The following is a 25,764-nucleotide window of genomic DNA, read 5'->3' as shown; positions in this document are numbered from 1 at the left end:
CTTTTTAGATTAATAGTAATCCTAGTGGTGATGGTAAAATAATAGTTTTTTCTTTAAATCTTGCTCTATTTGATTATTGTGCACTCATTAGCAAAATTTGATTTTTATAATTTTGTTAATTTATAAGTTAAAATATAATGATATGAAATCTTATTTGAATTGTCCTGATCTAAAATATATTAATTTGTAGTTTCCATAATTTTTTAATAAATATAAATAGAGATATTAACAATTGAAAACGATTAAAATTGTGTATCAGAAAATGTGAATAGTCAAATTGTGCAAGATTTAAATCACGGATGAAGTAATATAGTACTCTAATCTAATCCTAATTGTGTAATGTAACCTTTTTGTTAAAGAAATTCCCTTCTTTCTCCCTCTTCTGTCACCTTCTTTTTTCTCTCCAAAAACAATTCTAACCTTCATTATTAATTTTGGGCTACTCTTAACTTTATAGTTGCCCTAATCTCTTTATTTTTACTTTTTTCCTTTTTAGCTACAAATATTTTATATTCTCTCTATATTGTAGAATTGTTCTATCTATATCTTAGGTTTTACAGTCTCTCATTGTAATAGTTTGTAGTCTTGTTATCAATTCGACGGTAAAAAGGTATACACGAGTGTCAATTCTACTAATACCATTAATTGTATAAAATTTATTCCTATTTCAAAGTCACACTAGATTTAAAGACCCCTGGAAGGAGGGTGTGTCATCAAATAACGATGTGATATAGGGAAGACTTCAATGTTAGATCTCATTTACAAGAATTGTGACTTTTTCTATATATAGTTTTGTTTGATTAAAATTTTTACGTATTTAATCGATTATTATTCTTTTGTAAATGTCATATGATATTTTTATCAATAAATTATTAGGTTCCTTTGAAAAAAAAAATCTAATCCTAATTGTAATAGAAGTAGGAAGCTTATTTGAGTATAAATGACAAAGTATTTATTTAAAGTTTTGGAAAAATTGTCCAATAATTCCAACTATTACTCATTGGCCAGAAATAATCTCAACTATCACTTATTTTTAAATAATCCTAACTATCACCATAGTTTGTTCATAGCATACCCCTTCCTTTTATTACCGGTAACAACAGGTAAAAATATTTTTAATTTCTTTTTCCTTTTTTTGTTCTGTTATAGTCTTTAATTCATATACTCGGAAACATTCCCCATTAATTCCCTTCATAATTCCACACCTACTTCCCTCTATAGTCCCAAATCTGATCCCCAAAATCAAATTTCTAACCCTAAAAATCCAATCTTTCGAAGCACAAAAGATCAATCAAAGCACAGAAGATCAATCGAAGCTGTTGGATTGAGGTCCTTCAATGGTATGTTCGTTTTTTCTTTCTTAATTTGTTTGCAATTAGGTTAATATTTTGTTAAATCTGTTATTTTTTATTATATGTTGTTTTTTTCCTTTTTTTTTGGTTTAGGATTGTGCACTTGATAAGTTCACTGCTAAGTTATGGTTTGGGGGTAAATTCAAATGGACAAATAATGGCTTAGATTATTGGTGTCAATATTGTTCCATATAAATTGACCCAGACATGAAGTTAAATATGAACACTCTTATTTTTTAAGAATTCGGCTTGCATGCAATTTGAGGTTGGGTTGAAAAGGGTAAACAGTGATGAGAGTGTAATGAAAATGACAAGGATGGGAGAAAACTTAGAAAAACAATGATGTTTGAATTTGGAAGAGAAAGCAAAATTTTGAACTTTCAATTTTATTTTTTGGGGTTTTAAAATTCATCAATGGAGGGAGAAGTAATGGGAAAGAAGAAAAAGCATTTAAATAGAAGGAAAGGGCAAGAAGATTCCAACAGTATAATTTTAACCGGCTGTAGTCGGTAATAAGAGGAAGGGGTATGCTATGAACAAACTGTAGTAGTAATTGAGATTATTAAAAAAGTAAGTGATAGTTGAGATTATTTATGGACAATGAGTGATAGTTGAGATTATTTTGAGCAAGTTTTCCTAATTTATATTGTCTGGTTGAGTATAAATGACATAACATCTCTCTACTGCGGTTACATTCATTTCTTGTTTTTCCTTATGCTTCTTCGATGTTCTAACTCTACCTTTTCAGCAACTCTCCCGAGATACCATCTTTATAAAAGACGATTCTCTCAGACCCAACCCAATTGACTCACGCGTTTGATCATATTTAAAGTTGGTGTTATAACTATTGAAGTTGATGTTATAACGTATTAAAGTTGGTATTATAACCTATTAAAGTTAATAATTGGAGTTGGTGTTATAACCTATTTGAAGTTGGTGTTGTAACCGATTGAAGTTGGTACTATAACCTATTAGAGTTGGTATTATAACTTATTAAAGCTGATATTTGGATTTGACATTTTACCTATTAAATTGTTGTTTATACCTACTTTAATAAGTTATAATACCAATTCTAATATGTTATAATACCAACTTCAATAAGTTATAACACCAATTCCAAATAGGCTATAATACAAACTCCAAATAAGTTATAATACCAACTTTAAATACCAACTTTAATAGGTTATAACACCAATTCCAACTACCAACTTTAATACCTTATAACACTAACTCCAAATACCAACTTTAATGAGTTATAATACTAACTCTAATAGGTTATTACCAACTTCAATAGGTTATAATACCAACTCTAAATAGAGTTACACAACACGTGTTTTTTTGGTAGTTGTTTTTTTTAGTAATAATAGGCCGGTCCATTTGAGACGTGTCTTTTATAAAGACGGTCTCAAGTAAAAATTTGTGTACCTTTTTGTTGTAGGTATTTGCGATAGACGATAAAAATGTAAAATGGTGTTGTCGGTGAAAAAATATAATTATTTAAAAATAATTAATAGTTAAAATTATTCAAAGAACAACGAATAGGTGAAATTATTTGAAACAATTTTTGAAGTTTTTGATTTTCCAAGCCCTCATTTGGGAAAAAGATCGAAGGAAAAAAATGGGAGAAGGAAGGTGCTGAACAAAGCTACGCTCCTGATTTTGATCCAGCGAAAATCCCTAGACGATGGCAGTAAAAAGTTCAAAATCAAACAAAATCATCAAATGATAGTCATATGATGTTGCCGATGAGCATCAGGTGCACCAATTACATCTAGAAAGGAACCAAGTTTAATTCACGAAAGGAGGATGTGAATTCGAAATTTCAGATTTTACTTCAAATGCACCAAATGTTCTGCTCAGTTACAATCAAAACAGACCCTGAGAATGCTGATAAGGAGAAAAGCAAACGAGATGTTGAAGAGATTGGAGATGCTATTAAATTATTGGAGAACTGAAAATGAGACTCGAAGAAAGAATTGATATAGTGGCAGCCATTGATGAACTGAAATCCATGAAGTCAAGTCAAGGCAACCTTCAGTCACTACGGAAGATATCGTAAAGGCCTCGCAGCGCACTCACACTCGCAGTGTCGCACGTCGCACCTGCACGGACCAGGATAAGACCAGATGACAGAGAGCCTAATCATTATGTGAAGAACCAAGATTTCAACAAACATGAAAAAATAGCATTGCTAGTAATAGTAATAGTAATGGACTTCTGTCACTTTTTCATTATGAAGATAATGATATGAAGATAATGAAGATGATCGATGACTGAGAGTCTGAGAGATGGAGAGCAACACCAACGAACACAGCTACTGTATGTTGACTGTTGTGAACCACAAGTATTAATCCAATGCAAGTCTGACTGGAATTTTATCAGCCTATTGATTGATCGATGTAATTATGGAAATCAAACTGATAGTGGTATACTACTCTGTATCTAACTTTTACTATTTACTATATATATGTCTAGTTCATCAATGCAAATGAAATGATTCTCTAACTTTTCATTGGTGTCTGCAACTGCTAATTGCTAGCTTATCAACTGTTTGCTGCATTATTAATGATGCTTTGCTTTCTAGAGTATTAATCCTATTTCTTTTGAGTTTTGAGTTTACTTTTGATAACATTATTATCCTGTCAATGAATATATCAAATGTTATATGCTCTTATCAGCTGTCTGACATGAAGGCGGGCTATTAACACATCACTGTATATGGTGTGTTAGGCATTTCTGACCGATGAAGGTAATTGTGTAATAAAGTTTTGATATGTATCGGGTTTTTTTTTTTTTGAAGTCTGTATCGAGGCTTTTAGGGTGAGCAAGATGGTGCTTAGACTCAATTCCATATTTCTTGCTCAATATATATGCGTTTTGCTTAATGTGCAGCTATGATTTGAACAATACAAGACATACCTGAATTTCTCTTTGCAAAAGCAACTACATGTTGCTTGTTTATGCTTGGGTGAATGGTATGGAATTACTTGGGTATATAATCTGTCCATGACCTTGATCAGAACTGTTTATTGTTTTTACAAATGCATGCTTCTGAAATTGTATGCTAATTTTTGTTTAAACATAACAACAGATTCATTCTTCGTCGATTTAAGTGGAAAGGAAAAATTATTTTCTTCTGCCTTCATGGTTCGATTACAGTCAATTTGTTTCATGTGATGCTGAGTTTTATGTCTTCTGTATGTTATGGTGACTCAATAATCCCAAAGTGAGTATGAAGATGATGTATGAGGCTTGGAGGTTTGACATGGTGAATGGATGTTTTTTGAAGATTAGTGAAAACAGTGTAGTGATTTGTTGAGTCCTGCTGCTTGCTCGACCTTTGGCTCGACCTTTCCCAGCTGGTCGACTTGGTCAAGCAAGAGATCAGAAGCCACTAATCTCATTCTGATCTCTTGCTCGACCAACACTCGACCTCACTTAAGTCGCTTGACCTGGTTGAGTGAACCCGTTGAGTATTTCAGTTCTAAACGCGGGTTGTTATATCATTCAAATGTATTCCTTCTGGTTCCAAAGCTTATGTAAAGCTCTGTATATCTCTTGTACACATCGTGTAAGATCACGTTGATCTAGCATTTGGGAATTAGAGATTGAGTGCCACATTCTAAACTTAGGGTTTTAGTGAGAGTTTTTTGGGGATTTTTTCAATCATCACCGTTTCTAAGGGGATTCTTCTTGTAGAGTTTGGATTATGCTTTGTAATCATTAAACTCTAAAGAAATAATATTCATTCAATTGTTCAAAGGCGGGCTTTTGTAGTCTAATATCAAATTGATATTAGGATTTTCCCCATCTACCAAAATTGTGCATTTTTTCTTTGTTTTGCAATTTCTGTTTTCAATATTTGTTGAGTTCTTTCAATGCCGGGAACAAACTATTGGATTTGTCTTGACGTTCTTTTTGCTGATTGACGTATGAAGTCGTCACCAACATAATTTATTTTTAGTTGGGCCTCGTATACCCTAAATAATTTAGGTTATGATCGAGGAACGATCACAGGCCATTGCTTACTGCGTTGATCATCAAAAAGGCTGGTTGGGGATTAATTATAAGCACGAGACTGGTTTGAAAGGATTGATCAAAAATACACATCTGAGTAAGTTTTGGATGTGTGTTGTAAATTGTGATTAAACTTGACAACTTATGTTCATAGAGGTTATTTTATGTCTTGGACTAATGTGCAGACTGCAGAGAGTGTACTTCTGCTGATTGTAAGAGGATCCGAGAGCTTCGCATATTAGGTGATATCTATTTTCCTTTTTCATGATGCCATTTTCTGTAATGCCCTTGTATTCTATACTAGGCATCATATTTCTTATTTGATTTTGAGGTGATATTGTTATACGACATCGGTTTAAATGTCAAATGGAATTCGTACACTAAAATGGAAGGATCGTTTTTCTTTTTTCTTTTACCATTTTCATCTCATTTGTTCATGCTACATTAATGAATTACTTGCAATAGATTATATTGGGATAAATAAACTCCAAAATATTTAAACTATAATGATTGTCAGACCCTCGAGTTTTTCACTTGAGACAAGCTACAACTGCTAGATATCCAGGTTCATCATCATAACATGCTCGGTTTTTTCCTGCTGGTGCACATCCCATTAGGTCCATAGCCTTGAAGGACTCTTTTTCCCAATTTGTCTTGTATATTGCTGTTAGAATTGAGACAGCACAAACCACTTGAGCTGCTAGAAGACCATAGCAAAGGCCCGAATATCCTAGTTTTAGAACGAAGCCTAAAACTATGGCGATTGGTGTGCCGACTATGTAAAATGAGTAGAAATTGATTAATGCACCAATACTAGGTCTTGCACTTCCACGTAGAATTCCACAAGCTGTAGTTTGTGGGCAATTAGCGAGTTCACAGAGTCCTATAATGGGGAGTACTGCTGTTGTAAGTTCTAAGACCTTATCATCATCTGTGAATAGACTTGCCCATATTTTCCTGCCAAGTATAGTCCATAGAAGACCAAAAATTGAGCTTGATAGAGCTAAAGCTATCGCTAACTTAGATGTCAAACACGCCTTTTTAGGAAGACCTGCTCCAAGCTCATGGCCTACTCGTGTTGACACCGATGCACTGAGAGCAGTAGGTAAGGTGTACATGAGGGAAGTTGTTTGTATCACTACAGCTGAGGTTGCTAGTGTAACTTGTGGTCTTTCAAGGTAACCCGCAAGAAGGGTCATGAGCTCATACCACCACCATTCGAGGCAGACACCTAGACAACTTGGCAAAGAAATTCTAAGTAGAGTTCCCCATTCCTCTCCTAATGAAATTTTTGAATCTGGAGAACTTGGTGAAAGTAAAGGTTCACATCTTGGCTCTTTGTTGTAATTTTTGTAGAAAATGTAAACGAGAAGGAAGAAAACAGCATTAAAGTCAGTGATGAAGGTGGCAACAGCTAACCCCGGAACACCTAGATGAAGTTTAAAAGATAGAAGGATGGCTATGGGGACATTCAGCAGAACAGCAAGCAGAGTGCACCACATCAGTGGCCAGCTTGTCCCTTTACTACGTAGATAAATACGAAGCGGATGAAGGAAACTGTTGGCAATCAGATCTGGGATTGCAAACCGGCAATAGAGGCTCGCAACACGAGTTATGTCTATGTCTTGATGAAGCATAATCATGAGAGGCTCAAGGTTAAACCATAAAAACCCAATTGGTAGTGAAGCTGTTAATAGCATTATTATTGTTCTCCTTAGAGTAATGTTTAAAACTGATATATTATGAGAACCAAAAGCCTGGCTGCATAGTGGTTCCATTCCCATGGCTAGACCCGACAGAACTGAGTAACCACTGATGTTGGTGAAGCCAATGGCTAGTGCACCGCCTGCAAGCTCCAGACTTCCAAGCTTCCCCATACATACAACCAAAATCATATTTCTGAGGTAGCCCACCAAACTCATGGCCATTATTGGGAATCCTATATCTGACAGTTTCTTTAACTCTTCTACCACCTGGACAAACAATATAGACCATAAACGATCAAAAAGAGTAGTAGAAGTGTAACTAGTCAGATAAAGAAGGGAATCGTACCACAGTATTAGCAAACAAAGTCTCTAAAATCCATACCTCTACAGTTCCTGCTGAGCGTGTTGTAGTATTGCAAGAATCAACCATATTCTTATCTTTTGTGTTTGGTGAATGAAGTAGCAAGTCAGTGAGACCGAGATGTTTTCGTGTGGGCTGGAGTGGGAGGAGCATGTGTGTTGGATTTCAGGACATTGATGACATTTTATAAGGCTTTGAAGACACTGTCAGTTGGATGCCCTTTTCTCCTTTTTTTCCAATAAAAAGCTTTTCTTTTTTCTTACTTGGCTAATAGTATTTCTGGCTAATAGTATTTCGACAAGATATGCATATAACTCATTTCTATAGCATTTAGAAGCAATATTGCATAAGTGGTCCTATGTGTTCAGATTCAGCTATAATGTTAGGCAGATCAAACTCTCATACTTTCTAAAACGACTGCTAAAGAATGTTAGATTTTGGAATGCTCATCTAAGTCTTAATTAATGGATGTCTTTAAGGTCATTTTATTGCCTAATCTGGCTTAGTACTGTGAACCAATTATTAAGATCTTGTTTAGTAATATTTGTGAATTTAATGTTTTACTACATTCCTAAACTTTGTTCTACAAAACACCTAGTAATAACAATGTGCCTAAATGCCTATGATTTTTGTATCTTCTGTCTGATTTTAACTTACAGCATATATTATTAATTATTATTATAATTTTTACATCAGGGATAATTAAGTGTAAGTTGATCCCAAACTTTTGGGATTAAAGTTCTGACATTGTTGTTGTTGAGGGATAGTTAAGTGTATGTTGTCACTTTGAATTATCACCTCTAAGAGTTACATCATAGAAGTATTGACTAAGCTTTTCATGTTTTCTAGGAGGTTAATATGCCATGTGCAGTCAATTTACCATGTGCGATATTTGATATCAGTTCGGAAAGGATCACATCTTGCTGATAAGAACTTCACTCCCTAAATGGTACTTGTTTCGTCCCTAAGAGATTGCAACACCAACAACTGACACAGCCCGCGGAGGTGTTCATTTCGGGTTTTTAGGTTGATTTCGAGTTAAGTGTTTCGAGTCGATTCAAGTTCTGGTCTTGTGTCCTCTTGATTTTTATATAATTTTAAATTCATTTTAAAGTCGGGTCAAGTCGGGTTTGGTTATAAGGTCGGGTGAATATCGAGTCGTTGGGTCTGTTTTGAACATCTCTAGGTAGCTAGAAATTGATAGGGGCCAATAAATTGTATGGATATGAATAAAACGGCGAGAAAATAAGAGAAGATATGTGGATAAGAATTAAAGAAAATGACAGGGACGCTACGTAAAATAGAAATGACCCTAAGTTAAAGGCACGGACTAAAATAGAAAGTGTGACGATGACAGAAGGAGTAATGCAAACTTTGCTTGGTACACCCAAGGACTACAAAAGAACACTTGCCGAAACATGATTTTCCTTGTCTGTATCACATGCTTCAATGACTGTGATACAGAATCTTCAACAATTTTTGTGAAATTTGATGGGTTCTTAAGCTAATGCAAATTAAAATCGAACCCACTAAGTAATTACTGCCATTGTTGGGATTGTAATTTTACCCATCTATTTTTACAGGAACCTAGACTCTGACAAAAGTCTGTGAAATATCAGAAAGGAATAATGAAATTGTGATCTTATCTGGTGGATTTCTCTATTCGTTTGTTTGAGATTGCTACTGATAGTGACATGCTATGAGGGAAAATGTCGCTTTCAGTAGTAATCTGAAAGGGGCAGAGTAGTATTGTATGTCGCTTTTTGCTGATATGTCTGCTAAATTCAAGCAAGCAAAGCTAATATCTACTGTTTTCCAGCTCTTTCAGATTGAATAAGGGCCTCTTCATACACTTAAAAGTGTTTTTTGCACCAGCTTTGCCATTGCAAGTCTTTTAAGGTTTATTATGCTTTTGCTTTTTCCCTTTACTGCATTAAGATGGATCAACAGGCTTTCCTTTTTTATCATTTTGTCCTCATTTTCTTTATTGTTTGTTTGTTTAACGAAAGGCGCTCCGTCAGCAGTATTCTTGGATATCCATATACACAGTTCAGTTTTTGAAGCTGATTTGAAACAAGTACATGCTATAATAGGTATGTTGTTTGCTACAGTTTTTAGATATTCTTTACATCACATCTGATGACTGATCTGCCTAAAACAATGCATGTGCATTTTGTGATATCTTTGCTTAATGGCTAGATCATCCATCAAATTCTTTGTAAACTTGACTAAGGACAACTCTTTTAAGATGTAGATGGTCACCTTGCTTTTACCTTAGGACTCAAAAAGCACTCATATATTTGAGTTTTAAGGTGCAAACTCAAAGGGATAGAGAAAGTATTATTTAAGCTATTCTACCTATGAAGTGTGTAATGGTGATTGGTGAAGGTATAATAGAATAGAGTATATCATTTCAAAAGTTTATAAGAACTCTTTGGATAAGCAAAAATATGGAAAAATAAACAAAGACGGAGAGAGCAATAGGATGGTTTTATTTTCGCTCCATTAGTTTATGTAGAATTTGTGCGCTCAACTTAGAAGAGAAAATGGAGTGCAATTTTATGCTCGTGTTCGTTCTCTTTAGAAGGAAAACAAGGGGAGAGATGAGAAGAGAAAGGGAGAGGAAGAAAAGAGAAGAATGATGAGTTTTTTATTCAAATTTTAACTTTGTTAAAAGATGTATTTTATAAAAAATGTAAAAAGGTTCCTTTTGATAAAATTCTCTTCAGTTCTTCCCCTTTCTCTTTTTGAGAGTGTTAGCCGTTAGCTAGTTGGTTTGATCTACTTTTGGTTTTTAGCTTTTTAATTGGTAAAAAATTAAAAAAAAAGTTTTCTAACTAGTTTTTCAGAAAGCTGAAAAGCAAGTCTTTATAAGCGGAAATAATAGTTGTTATGATTGGCGATTTTTGACTTGTTGGCCAATTTCTTCTCTAATACAAGTATACAACCAACATCTTTAGTCAGTCAAAAAAACCAACAACCAAACGATTTGCCAGACACTCCTACTTTTTGTTCAATCAAAGTAAATTCCATCCCTCTATTTTTCTTTCCTTCTTTTACTTCCTTTCCTCCCATCTAAAACTAACAAGAGAAAAAGAGTTACAATTTAAGATGCTTGTGTTCCCTATATGAAAAATGGGTAGTCATGCCCTTACCCTATGATCATCACATCAGCCGTCACACTTACTATTACTATGAGTACAAAAATTCCTAATCAATCACCGTGATTTGTAAATCACCACGAAATGAGTAGCACATTTCATTTGACAGGTGCAACTTGATTTTAACCAAAGTAAACATCCATAATCTAAGATACTTCTACTTGTATGTTCTAGAATAAGAAAGTTTGGAACTAACACATGCAACTAGTACTATGGTGTAAGTCTGCATACCACATATGTGTTTGCAGCTCGACATCCCCGTGAATGATGTGCGGCATTTGCTGTTGCTGATTCTATCACCTGTCACACAGTCACACTCACACTCACGCCCAATAGCAAAGCCACATTGAGGCGGTGAGGCTTAGCCCGGCCTAAACACACGAATACACCTGTTGTATTTTCTTCCCGACTCCTCTTACTAATTTATACTTCGTTTTCAAAAAAAATATATGAATTTTAGTGTTAAATTTTGACTATAGATTACCATCAATCTTAATGGAAAAACATATTTATATGGATCTTAATAGAATCGTCTTAGAACATAGTATTTTCTAAATGTCAACTTTTAAAAATTTTTAGAAACTTATATTATAGTTATTTAGGCTTTTAAATTTGCAATTAAATCTACGAAAAAAGTAAATATGAAAAACTAAAGAAAACATGATAGTAATATATAAATAAAGGTTGATTAAATATTACAAAATTAAATAAAGTTTAGTAGTCAACGTTGTAGAAATGATATTTTAGGTTTGTGGTTCATCTCTAATCAAACTATAAGTTAGATATTTTGTTATATGATTTAAATGATTTTCATTTTAAATTAAATAATTTTTCCAATTAAAAATGTTAGAACGTTAACTTGCTATTGAATAAATTGAAGTATCGACTATTTGACTAAAATTACTTTTGCTATTATATTGTCTTTTTAACCCAAAATTTCTGACTTCAATCCTGTTCACGCCCAAATGGCGATCGAATTTTGCAGCTTTCAATGGCATCAATAAACCTATAAAAGGAGTTTTCAAACTTAGGTTGGTTGCCTGATCACATGCTTTACTAAGAGATCGAATTTTCAACACATTTCTAGAGCTTCTTTTTCATGCTTAGCTTACTATGGCAATGGAAAAGTTCACTACTTTTATTGTATTTTTCTGTCCCACTTAATTTTCTCTTTTTATTTTAGTCGGTTTTAATTAATTTTTCTCATATGAGTCCATCATTATTACTCATAATATACTAGTATCTCTTATTTCTAAATACGCTACTTCTTTAAATTATTATACTCAATTTTTTAATTTATGTACTAAAAGCAAATGATGCTATTTATGTAATTTAATTATTATCATGACTTTTTATCATTATTTACGGTGGTTGTCATTAGACAATAGGCATCTATGACATGATATGACATGCAAATTGGATAGAAAATAGGTATTGGAGTGTCATTTCTAGTATCCAAATGTGCATAGGAGGAGTCGGATTGTTGAAACCACCATATATGGCTTTAGGTCAATTTGGTGTATGATATTGACGGAACAAAGTTAATTGCTCTATGAAAAACAATGTTGCCCAAGTCGATATGCAAGTTCAAGATCGATGATAGACCCTCATTAAAAGAATTACAACTTAAAAAAGAATATACTAAGATTAATGTGTGTATGCTAGGGTTTAATTTTGTAGTTTGATATGCAAGTTCAAGATCGGTGATATACCCTTATAAAAAGAATTACAATATAAAGGATAAAATACTAAGATTAATGTGTTTAGGCTAGGGTTTAATTTTGTGGTTTGATATGCAAGTTCAAGATCAATGATATACCCTCATAAAAAGAATTACAACATAAATGGGAAAATACTAAGATTATTGTGTTTAGGTTAGGGTTTATTTTTGTGGTTTCTTGTGCAGCTGTACCTAATTTGAAGACTAATGGATTCTTTTTATACTAGTCAACCTTAACAAGATAAACTCGATGTATGAAAGAAATTTTAAAAGATCAAATTGAATTAAAATTGAACTTAGTTTGCTTGTTTGAGAAATGGGTTGTTTGGAGCGAACAAAACTCAAAACATTTTGATTGTGAAGCCTAGTTGCTCGACCTTGTAAGATTAATGCTTGCCCATGTGCAACTCCATATCCTTTTCTTTTAACTTATTGCACATATATTGGCACATCGCTTTTTATATCCAACTTGTCTTGACTCGATCTAATTTTTCAATTTTTGATTTTTGGATTGACCCATATGGATGGTCTAAATATGAGACCTTTTCTCCCAAATTTTTGTGTTATTATAAAATCTCTGGTTATAAAAAACAATATGGCTTTTAGATTGCTGGTATTATTAAAATATATTAACTTCCAATTAAAAAGTGTCAAAGAAAAAACTAAAAAATAATCTCAAACTAATGACGTAATAAACTTGAAAATGATCTTGAACCAAAACGTACCATATCATACCATATATAAACTATAAATATATTAGACATTGTAAAATTGGTCATGAATGAAGTTGGTATTTGAAGTTGGTGTTTTAACATATTAAGTTGTTTTAACCTCTTAAGTTAACTTATTGAAGTTTGTATTTTATACCTATTGAAGTTAGTATTTTAACCTCTTCAACGGGTTAAAATACCAACTTTAATATGTTAATATATCAACTTCAATAGATTAACAACTTAACAAGTTAAAATACTAATTTCAAAAAGGTTAAAATATCAACTTTAATACATTAAAATACCAACTCAAATAGGTTAAAACATCAACTTCAAATAGGTTAAGAAGCGCGTGCTTGTTTTTAAATTAAAACTTTTTTCTATTAATATATTGGGTCGGCCCTAATGAACACGTCTTTCAAAGAGACCGTCTCTTTTAACAATTTGTATAAGTTGAAAGCATGATGTCATAATGAACCTCTTATGTTACAATTTGTGTGTTAAAGTTACTCACTTAACTTGTATTTAACTTTTATTTTAGGTTGTTTTCATTTATTTTGTGTTTTTTTTTTATCAAGCAATTAAAGGATGGGTCAAGTTGGGTCTAGATCAACCCAGCGGGTCGTAGAGTTTTAAAATTTTTTCCTTATCATTAGATAGTTTCAAAAAATATTTTTTATAGAAAGATTTTGCATAGTTCAACAATAACATATAGTAAATAAAAAATATCTTTTAATGGATATAATTTTCATTGATTAAAAGTTCATGAACTCTAGTAAGAATGTCTCAATGAGATGACCTCAAAACAAAATTTTATAATTATTTATAGTATTTGAACTATTCAACTCATATACAAAACACGTCTTATAGTGAAACCACAACATACAAATAATTTATGTTAGAAGTTAAAGAGCTTTATTTTACTAAAGTTTAGGTCAACAAAACACATTTACAAATACTTTCTCTGTCCTTAAGTTATTGCTACACTTTCCATTTTTAGTTCATCCCTTTTAACTTTGTAATATTTCTATTTTACGTAATGTTTCACCACTTTTTTTAATTCTTATTCACATATCTTCTTTCACTTTTATTCATATCCATACAATTTAGTAATCCTTACCAATTTCTCTATATTTGTGCCAATGTGTGGGTGATACATCAATTTTCATTTAGAGTTATCTCACTTATTTTCCATTATTTTTTTATTTAAAAATAATAATCTCATCAACACATATAAACTTCTTTTAGTACCATTCATACAATTTATCCACGATTACCATGAATAATACGACATTTCACTGATTATCCTACAATAATACGAATATTCATTTAATCTAAAATAATACCAACTTTTATGTGCATTTCCCTCTAGCATCCTTAACCTGTTGGAAACCTACTATCATAGGTCAACTACAAAAAAAAAAAAAAAAACAATTCAAAGGAAAAAAACCACCCACTCCCATTGACACTGCCACCATTCCCCACCCAATTCTGACCACCGCCACCTTCAACAACAGCCACCATCGAATTCACTCCTTACCCCCTCGACTCTCCTCCACCAGCAAACCCTTCCCTCCATCCCACCACCACCAACCCTCCCTTGAACGGCGCCCTACGTGGCATCTCCTCACCTCTTGCGCAACTCCAACAAACAATCACTGTAACTGCCCTCAAACTGCCCCATCCCAAATTCGAATCACCGCCACATCCGTTTCAAATTTGAACCAACACCATCTATACTCCACACGTTATATCTTTTCTTAATATAGATTTATTTATATTTTTAGGTAGAAATCATTTATTTCCCAAGTAACGCGTGATATTAATAAAATACTGTGAAAAAATACTCTAAAGTTAATATTATTTACAGTTAATAAAAAATTTATATTATAATAGATATTTCAATAAAATGTCAAAATTTTAAAATAGTTTTTCCCCCAATTTATCGCTTAATATAACTTTAAACGATTTCACGTACATTCTTAAAAATTATTATTTTAACAAATTCAATCTCAATGAGGCGGACGAACCGAGAGAGTATGATTTAACAAACATATACACGAAACGAAACACAGGAATCAAGTCGACAATGACGTAATGACGTAGTTACGGGGGGGACTAAGATTAAAAAATAAAAACGATCTTCATCAAAATCATGCTCAATTTAATTATTGCTTTACTGAATCATCGATCTAATCCTGTTCAAACTTCAATTTAGACGACTATATAATTTAATTACGTATCATTGATTGATGCCAACTACATTTTTACACCATTTTTTAGTTGGAAGCTTTTCTACGATTTCCCTAATTTGAGACAATGACCTTAGTTCGACAACTATGGCGGAAGTTTCCTCTCAATTCTAGTCTTCGATGGATTTGTTCCTACTCTTCTCGACTTCCGACGTCTTCTCCGGTTGTTTCTGAGAATCGTCGTTGGGTTTTAGGGTTTCCTTCTCGTTCTGCATTGTCTCAAGTATTCAATTCAAATAATCATGTTAGTTTCGACCTCTTTGATTAATTTGTTTTTTTTAGATTGATTATTTATTTATTTATTTTTTTTTATGTATAATTGTTAATCTTACATTCTTATGGAGTTATGGTTGCTTACAGTTTTTTAATGTATCATGATTAATTAAGTGCAAATTGTTTGGTTGGAATGAGATTCCGTTAGTTGACAAAATGTTGAAAGAACAAGAGAATTAGAATTTCGCAGAAAATGGTAAATATTATGAAAATTAGAATTTAATAACCTTCTCCCCTTGGTAATTATAAGTTTATGTGTCAATTATGATTTCAATAGTTAACAAAACAATAAAGTAGATTAACAAGGGAGGTAACTTTCAATAAATTGTTAATTTCCACATGAATTTAATTCCAACGGCAGCCAAAGAATATGAATGATTTTGAGTTTTTGGCTTTTTTTTTTTTTAATCATTGTCTTCTTAGAAGCGTGATTAATAGTAATTGAAGTAGTTTGCAAAAGCTTAGTGTTGCTGCATTTTTTCAACCTTTATGGTTTTGCATGACCAGTAACCCTCTCAGCTTGCGGATACAAGGGTAATCGGCAGCCTATTCTAAGTCTTATTAGCATGGAACTGTTGTGCCTCGAAAGAAATTGAAAAACCATTTAGATAAGTGAACTCTACTGTAGTTTTTTGTGATGAATCAACATGTTCTCAAGTTAATTCAGTGTTGTTCATGCTGATTTTCTGGTTTACCCACTTTTAAGCTGTTCTTTGTTGTGATTGATTTGATGGAACGTTGAGGCATACACTTAGGATCAGGTGATACTTTTCTTGATTGATTTTATATGAAAATTCTCCAGCAGTTAATTTCACATGCAAATAGTAATTTGTAATATACTAATATTGTATCTCAATTTCTTAATGTGAAGCTGCTGGATTGTTATACTGTTAAACTGGTCTACATAGTGTGCTAGTACCACACAAGATGCCCTCTGTAAAATTGACATGATTCTGTGTATGGGTGCATATAAGGCGAAGTGCTTTGAGGTGCTATCTCCAGCAGCTCTAGAGTTATTAGAATATTTTTGGGGGTGAGGGAGAACCCAAACAACTGTATGGAGTACTTTACATACCTAGATGCTGAGAAAATTAAGATGCTCAGAATAAATCATGAAATATAATTTATAGAGCCAAATAGATATATTACAATTTACAAGTAAAAGATTGTAGCAATCTGATAGTTGAGGAAATTAGAAACCGGTTTTTTGTTCTATTAAACCAGGTATTGACTTTCCAGCTTCTTCCTTCGTCTTTTCAGTATTAGAGAGGGGGACGGTGGTGTGAATTGAGAGGAGGGTAGAAATACAGTGCATAGGTACTCATTTGCTGGAGTCAATGCCTGGAGTCTGGACCAATCATCTTACAGTAACATGCTCAGTTTTTCATATTATAAGACTAGTTATGCTATAAGTTGATCTAGATCTTTGTATGTTTCTCTGTTTTTTCTCTAGGAATGTACCTCCTTATGATATTTTCTTTTTTACTTGTGAATTGTAGTTGAGTCTCCGCTATTTTATCAATGCTTCTTACTTCACAACTCATGCTGCGGTTGACCCGATGTTGGGTGGGATGGTTGATGTACCACTGGCACAAACAGGTGAAGGTATTGCTGAATGTGAGCTTTTAAAATGGTTTGTCCAGGAGGTGAGTAAACTCAATTAGTTTTACACGTTAGCAGGAAAAAATTCAATAAACAAATGATTAAGAGCGTAAATGGGGAAATTCACTTTGTAATTGAGAAATGAAAATATATAGACTACAAATATAATGAGAAAGGTGAAATGCCTTTTAAGTATAATGATATTCTTGGAAGAAAAATGAAACTGGGGGTTCATTGAAAGCCTCTGGACTAGGTTCAAAGTACTTTAACAGTATGCTTGAGTAATCTTTGAATATGTTGTTATTATAATCCTTTTGCAGAGTTTTTTGCTTCTAGATTTAGTTTTTCTATTTTATCAAACCAAAATCATTGTTCCTTGTCTTGTTTAGTATGATTTTTTCACTTTGCAGAGTTTTTTGCTTCTAGATTTAGTATAATTGTCTTGTTTAGACTTTTTTTTTTCTGTAATTAACTCCAGCCAAATACCTTCCAACATAACATGTATGGTCGTGCAAGTTTGTTTTTATGCATTTAAATAGGTGTCTTGGTCTACACTTGCCAATCTTGGAAATAATTGAGTGGGCCTTAGCCGTTTTACTCTACAATGCTGCATTAGTTCTCCCACCTAAATGTCTTTAGTTTTTGATTATAACGGATTATATTGATATGTGAAGTTGTAGATGATTTTTGCTACGAACTACGAGGGGTCAATCGCAAACAACTTTGTTATCACTTGGTTACGTCCGACTTCCCCAACCCTCCCACAAATTGAGATGTAGTGTTTTTTTTTAGACGTCAATTCACTGCTGAACAAGTATTTATGCAGGGTGACCAAGTTGAAGAATTTCAACCACTTTGTGAGGTCCAGAGTGACAAAGCTACCATAGAAATCACAAGCCGATATAGAGGAAAAATTTCACATATTCTTCATACTCCAGGAGACATAGTGAAGGTATGTGTTTTTCATGTATAATATGCCTATGCGAGCAAAACGACAGTAAAATGGATGTTAAGACTGCATTTTTAACAGGCAGCCTGTAGCTTTTTATAGTTTACCACACTTTTGAAACTAAGAAGAATAACTTCTGAAAGACAACAAAGAATAGATCATGTAGTGAGCAGATCTCAGAGTTCATTCATTTGAATATTGAGAATCCATTTTGTCATATCCTTTGTTTCACCTCAAGTACCCGTATTTGATCGTCAATGCTGCCATATCTGTATATGATACTCGATGCTTCTTTCTAGGCCAAAGTTCTAGCACTCTGAAACTTGGTTTTGGGCACATATCAGAGTCCTATACTAGTTCTGAAGTGACATAGTTGTGGATTACTTATTCTTAGAGAAGGTCCAGTTCAGCTCATATACAAATGTTGGACTATCATGAACTATATTATGGTACTCTAAACTCTTTACTTCATCTCTTAAGAATCTTTACTCTGTCCCTTCGTGCTTGCGGATCTTTACTCTGTCCCTTCGTGCTTGCGGATCTTTACTCTGTCCCTTCATGCTTGCACATTCAGTTGGGTGGTTTAGGCCTTACTATTCCTTTTTTGTTATCCAAGAGTTTGGTTTTCTAGATTGCCAAATAAATTCAATTTTTATTAGATATTACTGATGTCGTTGACTTAAATTTTCAATTCTAGACAATACTCTAATTTAGGCTTCTCACAAGAGTCGCATTTGGATGCTTAACTGAATAAGAATATGCTGTATAAATAAATGTTTAGAAAGCATTCGTGGAGTATTCAGTATTTACATTTCTGTTCACTTCATTTCATATACTTCTAATATCTTACACTTGCAGTTTTGGTTGTGTCAATTATGTTATGTACTGCTTTGGCACATGGGTCCATATGCTTTACTATATCTTTCACCTCATGTAAAATGAGAATTTTCATTTTCTTGGTATTTGGTACCTCTCTTGTTAATAACCATGTGCAAATCAATTAAAAATTTTAATATAAAATGAAGGGAGTATAAATAGCATAGAGAAATTTTCTTGTTGCATGAAATTGATTTAGTCCATCCTGTCTGGTTTTGCGTTTCTTGAGTACCTGGATCAGTATCTAGAAAATGCTGAGCATTAGTCTTGGCTAAAAGATTCCAGAATAAATGCACTTTTAGATAATAAGACAATGCTGTAGATTTTATTTTTCTTTTTTCTTCTCCAATTTTTAATGCTTCCAATTAGCCCCCATCTTGACTGTTGGTTTTGATAAGCAGGTTGGAGAAACACTTCTAAAAATGGCTGTTGAAGAATTCACTCCTCCTGTAAATGATGGTTTCTCTGAACCCAAGTCAGTTGGTTCCATCGAAGAAGTTAATTCATGTATTCAAGCTTCAGTTGCCAATGAAAATAAATCAAGTGGCATATTGTGTACACCCGCTGTTCGTAACCTTGCCAAGCAGCATGGAATCAACGTCAATGATATCAAAGGAAGTGGTATTGATGGAAGGATTTTGAAAGAAGACATTCTTAGTTATGTCAGGAGTACTGAACCATCTTCTTTGCCTGATTGCTCAGATATATCAGTGTCTGAAAATTCACTTTACGGAGATACAACTTTACAGATTAGGTAATAAATAATATGCTATATTTGAAATACCTGGACACTCGTATGTCGTATGCCTTTTAGAAGTTGTGTAGTATCTTTATCCTCCCATATGCATACTGGTTTTTGTCTCTGCTGGATAGTATATCTCTTATGAATTTTCTACATTGTGCAATCCCTCTTTTTGTCAATTAGAAATAGCCTCTTTGCCATTACTTGTACAAAGGTAAGGTTCACACATCCAACAAATCCCCCATTCCTCCTACCTTGGTGACGTGGGACCCACCTAATGTGATTGGGCTACTACAATGTTGTTGTTACTGTTTCTATGCAAGATAATGCAATGATGTTCAATACCTTTCTTTTCTGAACATTCATCTTTAGGTTTGCATTAAACAATTATATTTGTGTAGCTGTGAGTTATACTTTTAAGTAAATATTAGTTGATTTCTAAAAGCAAATATTGTCTCTTGATTGCCCAAAGCGCCCCGAGGCCCAACTCAATACTGGCTTAGGATTTAGAGTGATGGCTAATGCTCTCAACTTCTTTATATGGCCAGGGTCCAGTGTTATAATCAGTATGTAAAAAAAATAACAATTTAGTGAAGTTGTCAATTGTATTTCTTATTTGAATTCCATATGCTATATATCCTCATTGATTTCATGTGTAAGCTTTCAACTACATTTCAGTAACAAAATTATAAATGTTTTTGGTTCATGCTAGGGTTTCTTATGATTTTTGCATGGTGTGAATGGCTATTCTTTTTCAGGTGAGTACTGTGGGATCTTTATCATATTAACATACATAGTTATAAGGAGACTACTTGACAGAGATAGACATCTATTGCCTCGTTGGTAATAACCAAGCTTGCCTCAGAAGTAACAAATATACAACAAGAATGCCAAAGTCTTAATCCCAAAAGGTTGGGGTTGGCTCTATGAACCAATACATCTTATCCAGTGGTCGTCCAGATGAGTTCTCCTCCGTTCATTTTGATTTTCTACCATCTCAAACTGTAAATATGAATCTTTCAAATCCTTTATCAATCCCGCCTTTCAGGTCATCTTTGGTCTTCCTCGCCCTCTTTTTAAATAACCCAAGCTTCCAACTTTCTATTTTTGTTACTGGTTCACCAGCTCAAACCATCTTAAACGATTCTCTTTCATCCTCTTTGTAATATCTGTGACTTTAAAGTTACAAACCAAACCAACATACTTCTCAAATTTTTTCATAAACCTATCTCTACTTTTCCTTCTTTGTTATTAAGTTTTCTGGTTTTCTTTCCAATATTGCCCTCTAATTGAGTTCACAACTGACAAATGCTTCACCTACAGTAGATTTAAAATATATATATATATATATATATATATATATATATATATATATATATATATATATATATATATGTATATATATATATATGTATATATATATATATATGTATATATATATATATATATATATATATATATATATATGTATATGCTCTACTCAAAGTACCCCTCCCACGTAAACACTTCATGGAAATTTGTCGGTCTTGTAGTATACTCTCTTTTCTTATTCAGATTCAATTGTATTCTTTTGCTACACAATAAATGGTGTTCCTTTTCTGATACGTGTCTTGTCAGTCTGCTCATCATGCAGTGGAGTTACTCTGTCTAGTAAAAATGTTATTTTATATCCTTCTAAGATTTATGTAACCGCTGTACAGTCTGAATTCTACTTATGATTATGTGAAGTGTGATTCTGAAAGTGAAAACAGTTTTTGTTTCGTTCCTCTACTTCAAAATCGTAATCCTTCCAACTCCCGTGATATCTATTTCCACTACCGCTTTGCTTTTCCTCTGTGAAGAGAGGATTTTATGAAAGCATGCATAAACTCTTATATTTATGTAAATTTTCCAATTCCTGCCCATTTGTTCAATGTAAATGGGATTTATATTAGTGCTTTGTAGTACTCTATATTATATGGGAACAAAAGACTTGATAACCTATATCTATGCTCTCTGCTAGTTTGCTATTCCTTTGTGAAGAGAGATTTTGCAATAGCTTGTATGAATTATGAGTTAATTATGCAAATTTTCCGATTATTGCACATTTGTTGAATGAATTTTGGATTTTGGATTTTGTGGTACTCCATACTGTATGACAGCAAATGACTCAATAATCTGTTATTTTTCTAGCTGCTCTATAATGTTTGAGATGTTCTTTCTGTTTTCCTGAGCAAAGCTTATGTAATATTGCTTGCCTTTTCTACTTCTTGTAAATTCTATCTTGCATTTTTTTTATTGACGGCTAAATCAAGAAATCTCTTTTTATAAGGAGTATTTGCTTGCTTAGTATATGTCATTTCTGAAGTCTTTGCTCTTGTATTTGATGAATCGAACTGTTTGTTGCTTTAGGGGTTACCAGCGTGCAATGATCAAGTCCATGACAATGGCAGCGAGAGTTCCACATTTCCATTATGTTGAAGAGATTCAATGTGAGGCACTTGTAAAACTCAAAGCAGCTTTTCAGAAAGAAAACCTCGATCCAAGTATAAGGCACACTTTTCTTCCATTTTTGGTTAAATCACTATCGAAGGCATTGAGCAAATACTCCCTTCTAAATAGTTGTTTCAATGAGGATAGGAATGAGATCATTCTTAAAGGTTTGTACAAAAACCCCAAATTTTTCCTTTAAGCAGCTTTCATCATTGTTTTTCAATTATGACACTAGCTCAACTTGTTTGGGATAAAAATTCATTGTAGGAAACAGTGATTGGTTTATAGAAAGTATCTAAGTATATAATCATGTGTGGAGATGGCCCTCACATGCCTGAAAGTGGAAATGATAAGCGTAACAAACAATGGCCCCTGTTCTCTTCACCTAGAAACAATCTATCCAATAAAATAATTTCAATTTAGTTAAAATAAGCTCAGTTTAGTTAAAATAATTCACTAACAATTAGTTCAGTACAGAAAAATAAGCGCAATAGAGTGATGTAGCCTTAGTAAAGGGTGGAATAGATACATGCCTATGCTTTTTTATGATAAAATTTTCCATTATATCTTACATCAATTACATGTATTTTGTGATTGCGAAGTTATATATAGACTTTCATATTGATCAATTATTATTATTAACTTTGTTGTACAGGCTCCCATAATATTGGAATTGCCATGGCCACTCCCTCTGGTTTAGTTGTACCAAATATCAAGAAGACCCAATCTCTTTCTATATTGGAGGTATGTGTCTTCTTTTTCTGCCCCTTTGTCCAGCCCATCACTCAATACTTCGATTTTTACTTGCTGCTTCAATCTTGAACCCCATTTCCCGTTAAGAGAAAACTAGGTGAAGTGGAAATAGGTGATCCTCGCCAATGGAAATGAAAAAAGATTTTGACAAGGAATTATTTTGTTAGTATGTACTCCTTTGTCCCACTCACCTTTGAAGCTTCATCATGAGTAGCACATTTTTTCTGCTGTCATTCATAACAAGGCATTAAACTTGATATATGAAGTGCTATTATGGCTCGATGTAGCCAACCTCATAATGTCGGAATTAAGGATTTGGCATTGTTTTATTATGATTTAGATGCATAAATCCTGAATTCTTTCTTGTTATTGTGGAAACTAATTTTTAGGGTGTCAATTGTGTGATTTTTATGTACTCGCTGATTTCTAGTTGAATGTTTAAACAGAAGGGTATTGCAGAGCGTTTAAGAAAATTCATGTGATAAGAGAGATAAATAGTGGGGGGGAGAACCAGGGAGGGATAGAGTAGAGGAAAATGGGCCAGTGTGTTGAGGAGAAAGACATAGAGAAAAATCACTTGCCATCAAAGGTTTGTTTCAACTGATTCAAAATGACACAAAAAGGAAAGTCTTTCAAGAATTTCAACTAACAAAACAGTTGTACATTATTTTTGTATTAAATTTTAAGGTGTTGCCTTTGTCTTCTGTAGATAACCAAGGAAATATCAAGGCTACAACAATTGGCGATTGAGAACAAGCTTAGTCAAGACGATATCTCTGGTGGAACAATAACTCTCAGTAACATTGGTACGATTGGTGGAAAGTTTGGTTCTCCACTAATCAATTTGCCTGAAGTTGCAATAATTGCAATTGGTAGAATTCAGAAAGTTCCACATATTGCAGATGATGGGACTTTGTATCCCATGCCAGTTATGAATGTAAGTAGATTCTACAAATTAATGTAAACTTATTCTAAGATCGACAAAAAGTACAAATACCAAAAGAAAACATGTGATAACTGGTTTATGCTCACTGCTCACAAATGGACATGCGGTGACATTGACTAAACTAGCAAATAAGTTATGCTGAAAAACAATTCTTTATATGTGAACAATTCATAAAAACAGTCAACAATATCAAGATTATGGGCATGTTTGGCAAATGGTTTTTAGCTGAAAGCCTGAAAATTTTGGCTAGCTGAAAGTATTGGCTGATAAACCAATTATTTAAGTTAGTTGTTTAATCCGGTTGTTAGGGAGGTGTTTGATAAAAATTATTTGGTGAGCCGTTGGCTGTTTATTAGTGAAAAAGGAGGCTAAAAGCCAAAAGCCAAAAGCCAACAAAAAAGCTACTATGAGTAGTCTTATGGTTTTGGCTTAATAGCTAGCTTTTTAGCTAATTTAAAGTTATTTACCAAACACTTTTTTTGCTATTTGACCAAGAAAAAAGCCAAAAACCAAAATTGAAACAAAAAGCCTAGAAAAAACTAATTTCCAAACGCCATGTTGTGAATGCCGTGTCACCGCAACTGTGTCCAATTTTAGGACAATATCTCCATGTCCTATGTTTTTAGCTTTGACATGTTTGATTATCTCAATACTTGGGTTTGGGTTATGTACCCCACATCTGGCACTCATAAGTCTTACCCATGTGAATGTCTCACTAATATAAACAGCAGGTTTATTAATCTGAATTCCGATATGGCTCTTGTAACTTATTACTGATCTCTAATTCTTTGAAGTCATAATTCTTCATCATATTAGGGGGTGAAACTGCTGCCTCATTTCTGAAAATTTTTTTTCCCAGTTTGGGGAAATCATGATACTTGCTATGATATGCTGTTGCAAAGAATTTTCTTTCAATGTCTAGAAAGGGATTAAGATAAAAAAACCATAAAAACCAAAGAACCAAGGTAGAGGTTCGATGGCAAAGGGTATCGTGTAATTGAGATTTTGAACTTTAGAAATTGACCTGTGTTCGATCCTCACATGTTTTATGCCCTTTTGGAATTGCAAGCAATCTTCCATCTACTCTTAGATTGTACTGTAGAGGAAGGATTAACTGGAATGAATGTCCAACTAGGCGCATTCAACAATTTATGTTAAATGGAACTATGAAAGGTTCAATGATCGTAAATAATAATCATAACAGCTTGCGATTCTTCTGGGATTTCTGATATTCTTGATCATTTCTCAGGTAAATATCGGTGCAGATCATAGGGTATTAGATGGGGCAACAGTCGCAAACTTTTGCAACGAGTGGAAATCATTTGTCGAAAACCCGGAGCTACTCCTGTTGCATACAAGATGATCATATCTGTGTATGCATTTGTAAGTTTAGGTAGGTTATCTCTGCTTTGATGCTGCAGAATGCAGTATGTGATCTAGTCCTCCGCTAGCGCATTCAAGTCTCCAAAATGAGGGAGATAGGAAGCATGTATCTGTGACTGTTCCCTTGTATCCAAATAAATATATAAACCTTGTATATTACAGCATTGATGTATTTGTATAACATTTGTTGCATGTGTGGATCTTGCATTGTTAGTCCAGGATTCTCGATCGACCGAAGATTGATTATCAAATTAGCTATCTATGGTTTGCCATGATATCAGCAGTTATTATTCGGGCATAAAACTATTGAGGTTCTCAATTGTTCTTATAATAGAATCACCGAAAAGCTTGGTGTATTTACGGCCTATTAAAAGATGGTAATGAAAATGACTTGTAATATAAAGTTTCATGAAATATATCATGTTATTACAACGCGTTCCTGCCCACTCCAAACACACAACCTTCTGTATATTCAGTCCAGCCTTCTTG

At 33.4% G+C, this 25,764-nt stretch overlaps 2 protein-coding genes and 1 long non-coding RNA gene across 3 annotated transcripts; 2 read left to right on the top strand and 1 right to left on the bottom strand.

Moving 5' to 3' along the window:
* Window positions 1–5,742: 5,742 nt before the first annotated feature.
* LOC130817805 (protein DETOXIFICATION 55) lies at window positions 5,743–7,615 on the bottom strand. Its single transcript, XM_057683716.1, has 2 exons — window positions 7,458–7,615; window positions 5,743–7,342 (listed from the first exon to the last, which is right to left on the bottom strand). Exons 1-2 carry the CDS (start codon window positions 7,587–7,589, stop codon window positions 5,900–5,902), a joined length of 1,575 nt encoding a protein of 524 aa, XP_057539699.1. The 5' UTR covers window positions 7,590–7,615; the 3' UTR covers window positions 5,743–5,899.
* A 1,609-nt stretch (window positions 7,616–9,224) lies between these two features.
* Window positions 9,225–11,853, top strand: LOC130817801 (uncharacterized). The gene is made up of 3 exons (XR_009043856.1): window positions 9,225–9,335; window positions 9,446–9,529; window positions 11,583–11,853. It is a non-coding gene; the product is annotated as an uncharacterized LOC130817801 (long non-coding RNA).
* A 3,227-nt stretch (window positions 11,854–15,080) lies between these two features.
* On the top strand, window positions 15,081–25,578 carry LOC130817795 (lipoamide acyltransferase component of branched-chain alpha-keto acid dehydrogenase complex, mitochondrial). Its single transcript, XM_057683696.1, has 8 exons — window positions 15,081–15,523; window positions 17,052–17,198; window positions 17,981–18,106; window positions 19,381–19,733; window positions 22,113–22,360; window positions 22,849–22,937; window positions 23,656–23,883; window positions 25,142–25,578. The coding sequence occupies exons 1-8, from the start codon at window positions 15,347–15,349 to the stop codon at window positions 25,253–25,255; spliced, it is 1,482 nt and encodes a 493-aa protein (XP_057539679.1). The 5' UTR covers window positions 15,081–15,346; the 3' UTR covers window positions 25,256–25,578.
* The last annotated feature ends 186 nt before the right edge of the window (window positions 25,579–25,764 follow it).

Source organism: Amaranthus tricolor, chromosome 1 (assembly GCF_026212465.1).
Source record: "Amaranthus tricolor cultivar Red isolate AtriRed21 chromosome 1, ASM2621246v1, whole genome shotgun sequence".
NCBI lineage: Eukaryota > Viridiplantae > Streptophyta > Magnoliopsida > Caryophyllales > Amaranthaceae > Amaranthus > Amaranthus tricolor.
This window is presented reverse-complemented; position numbering and strand designations above follow the sequence as displayed.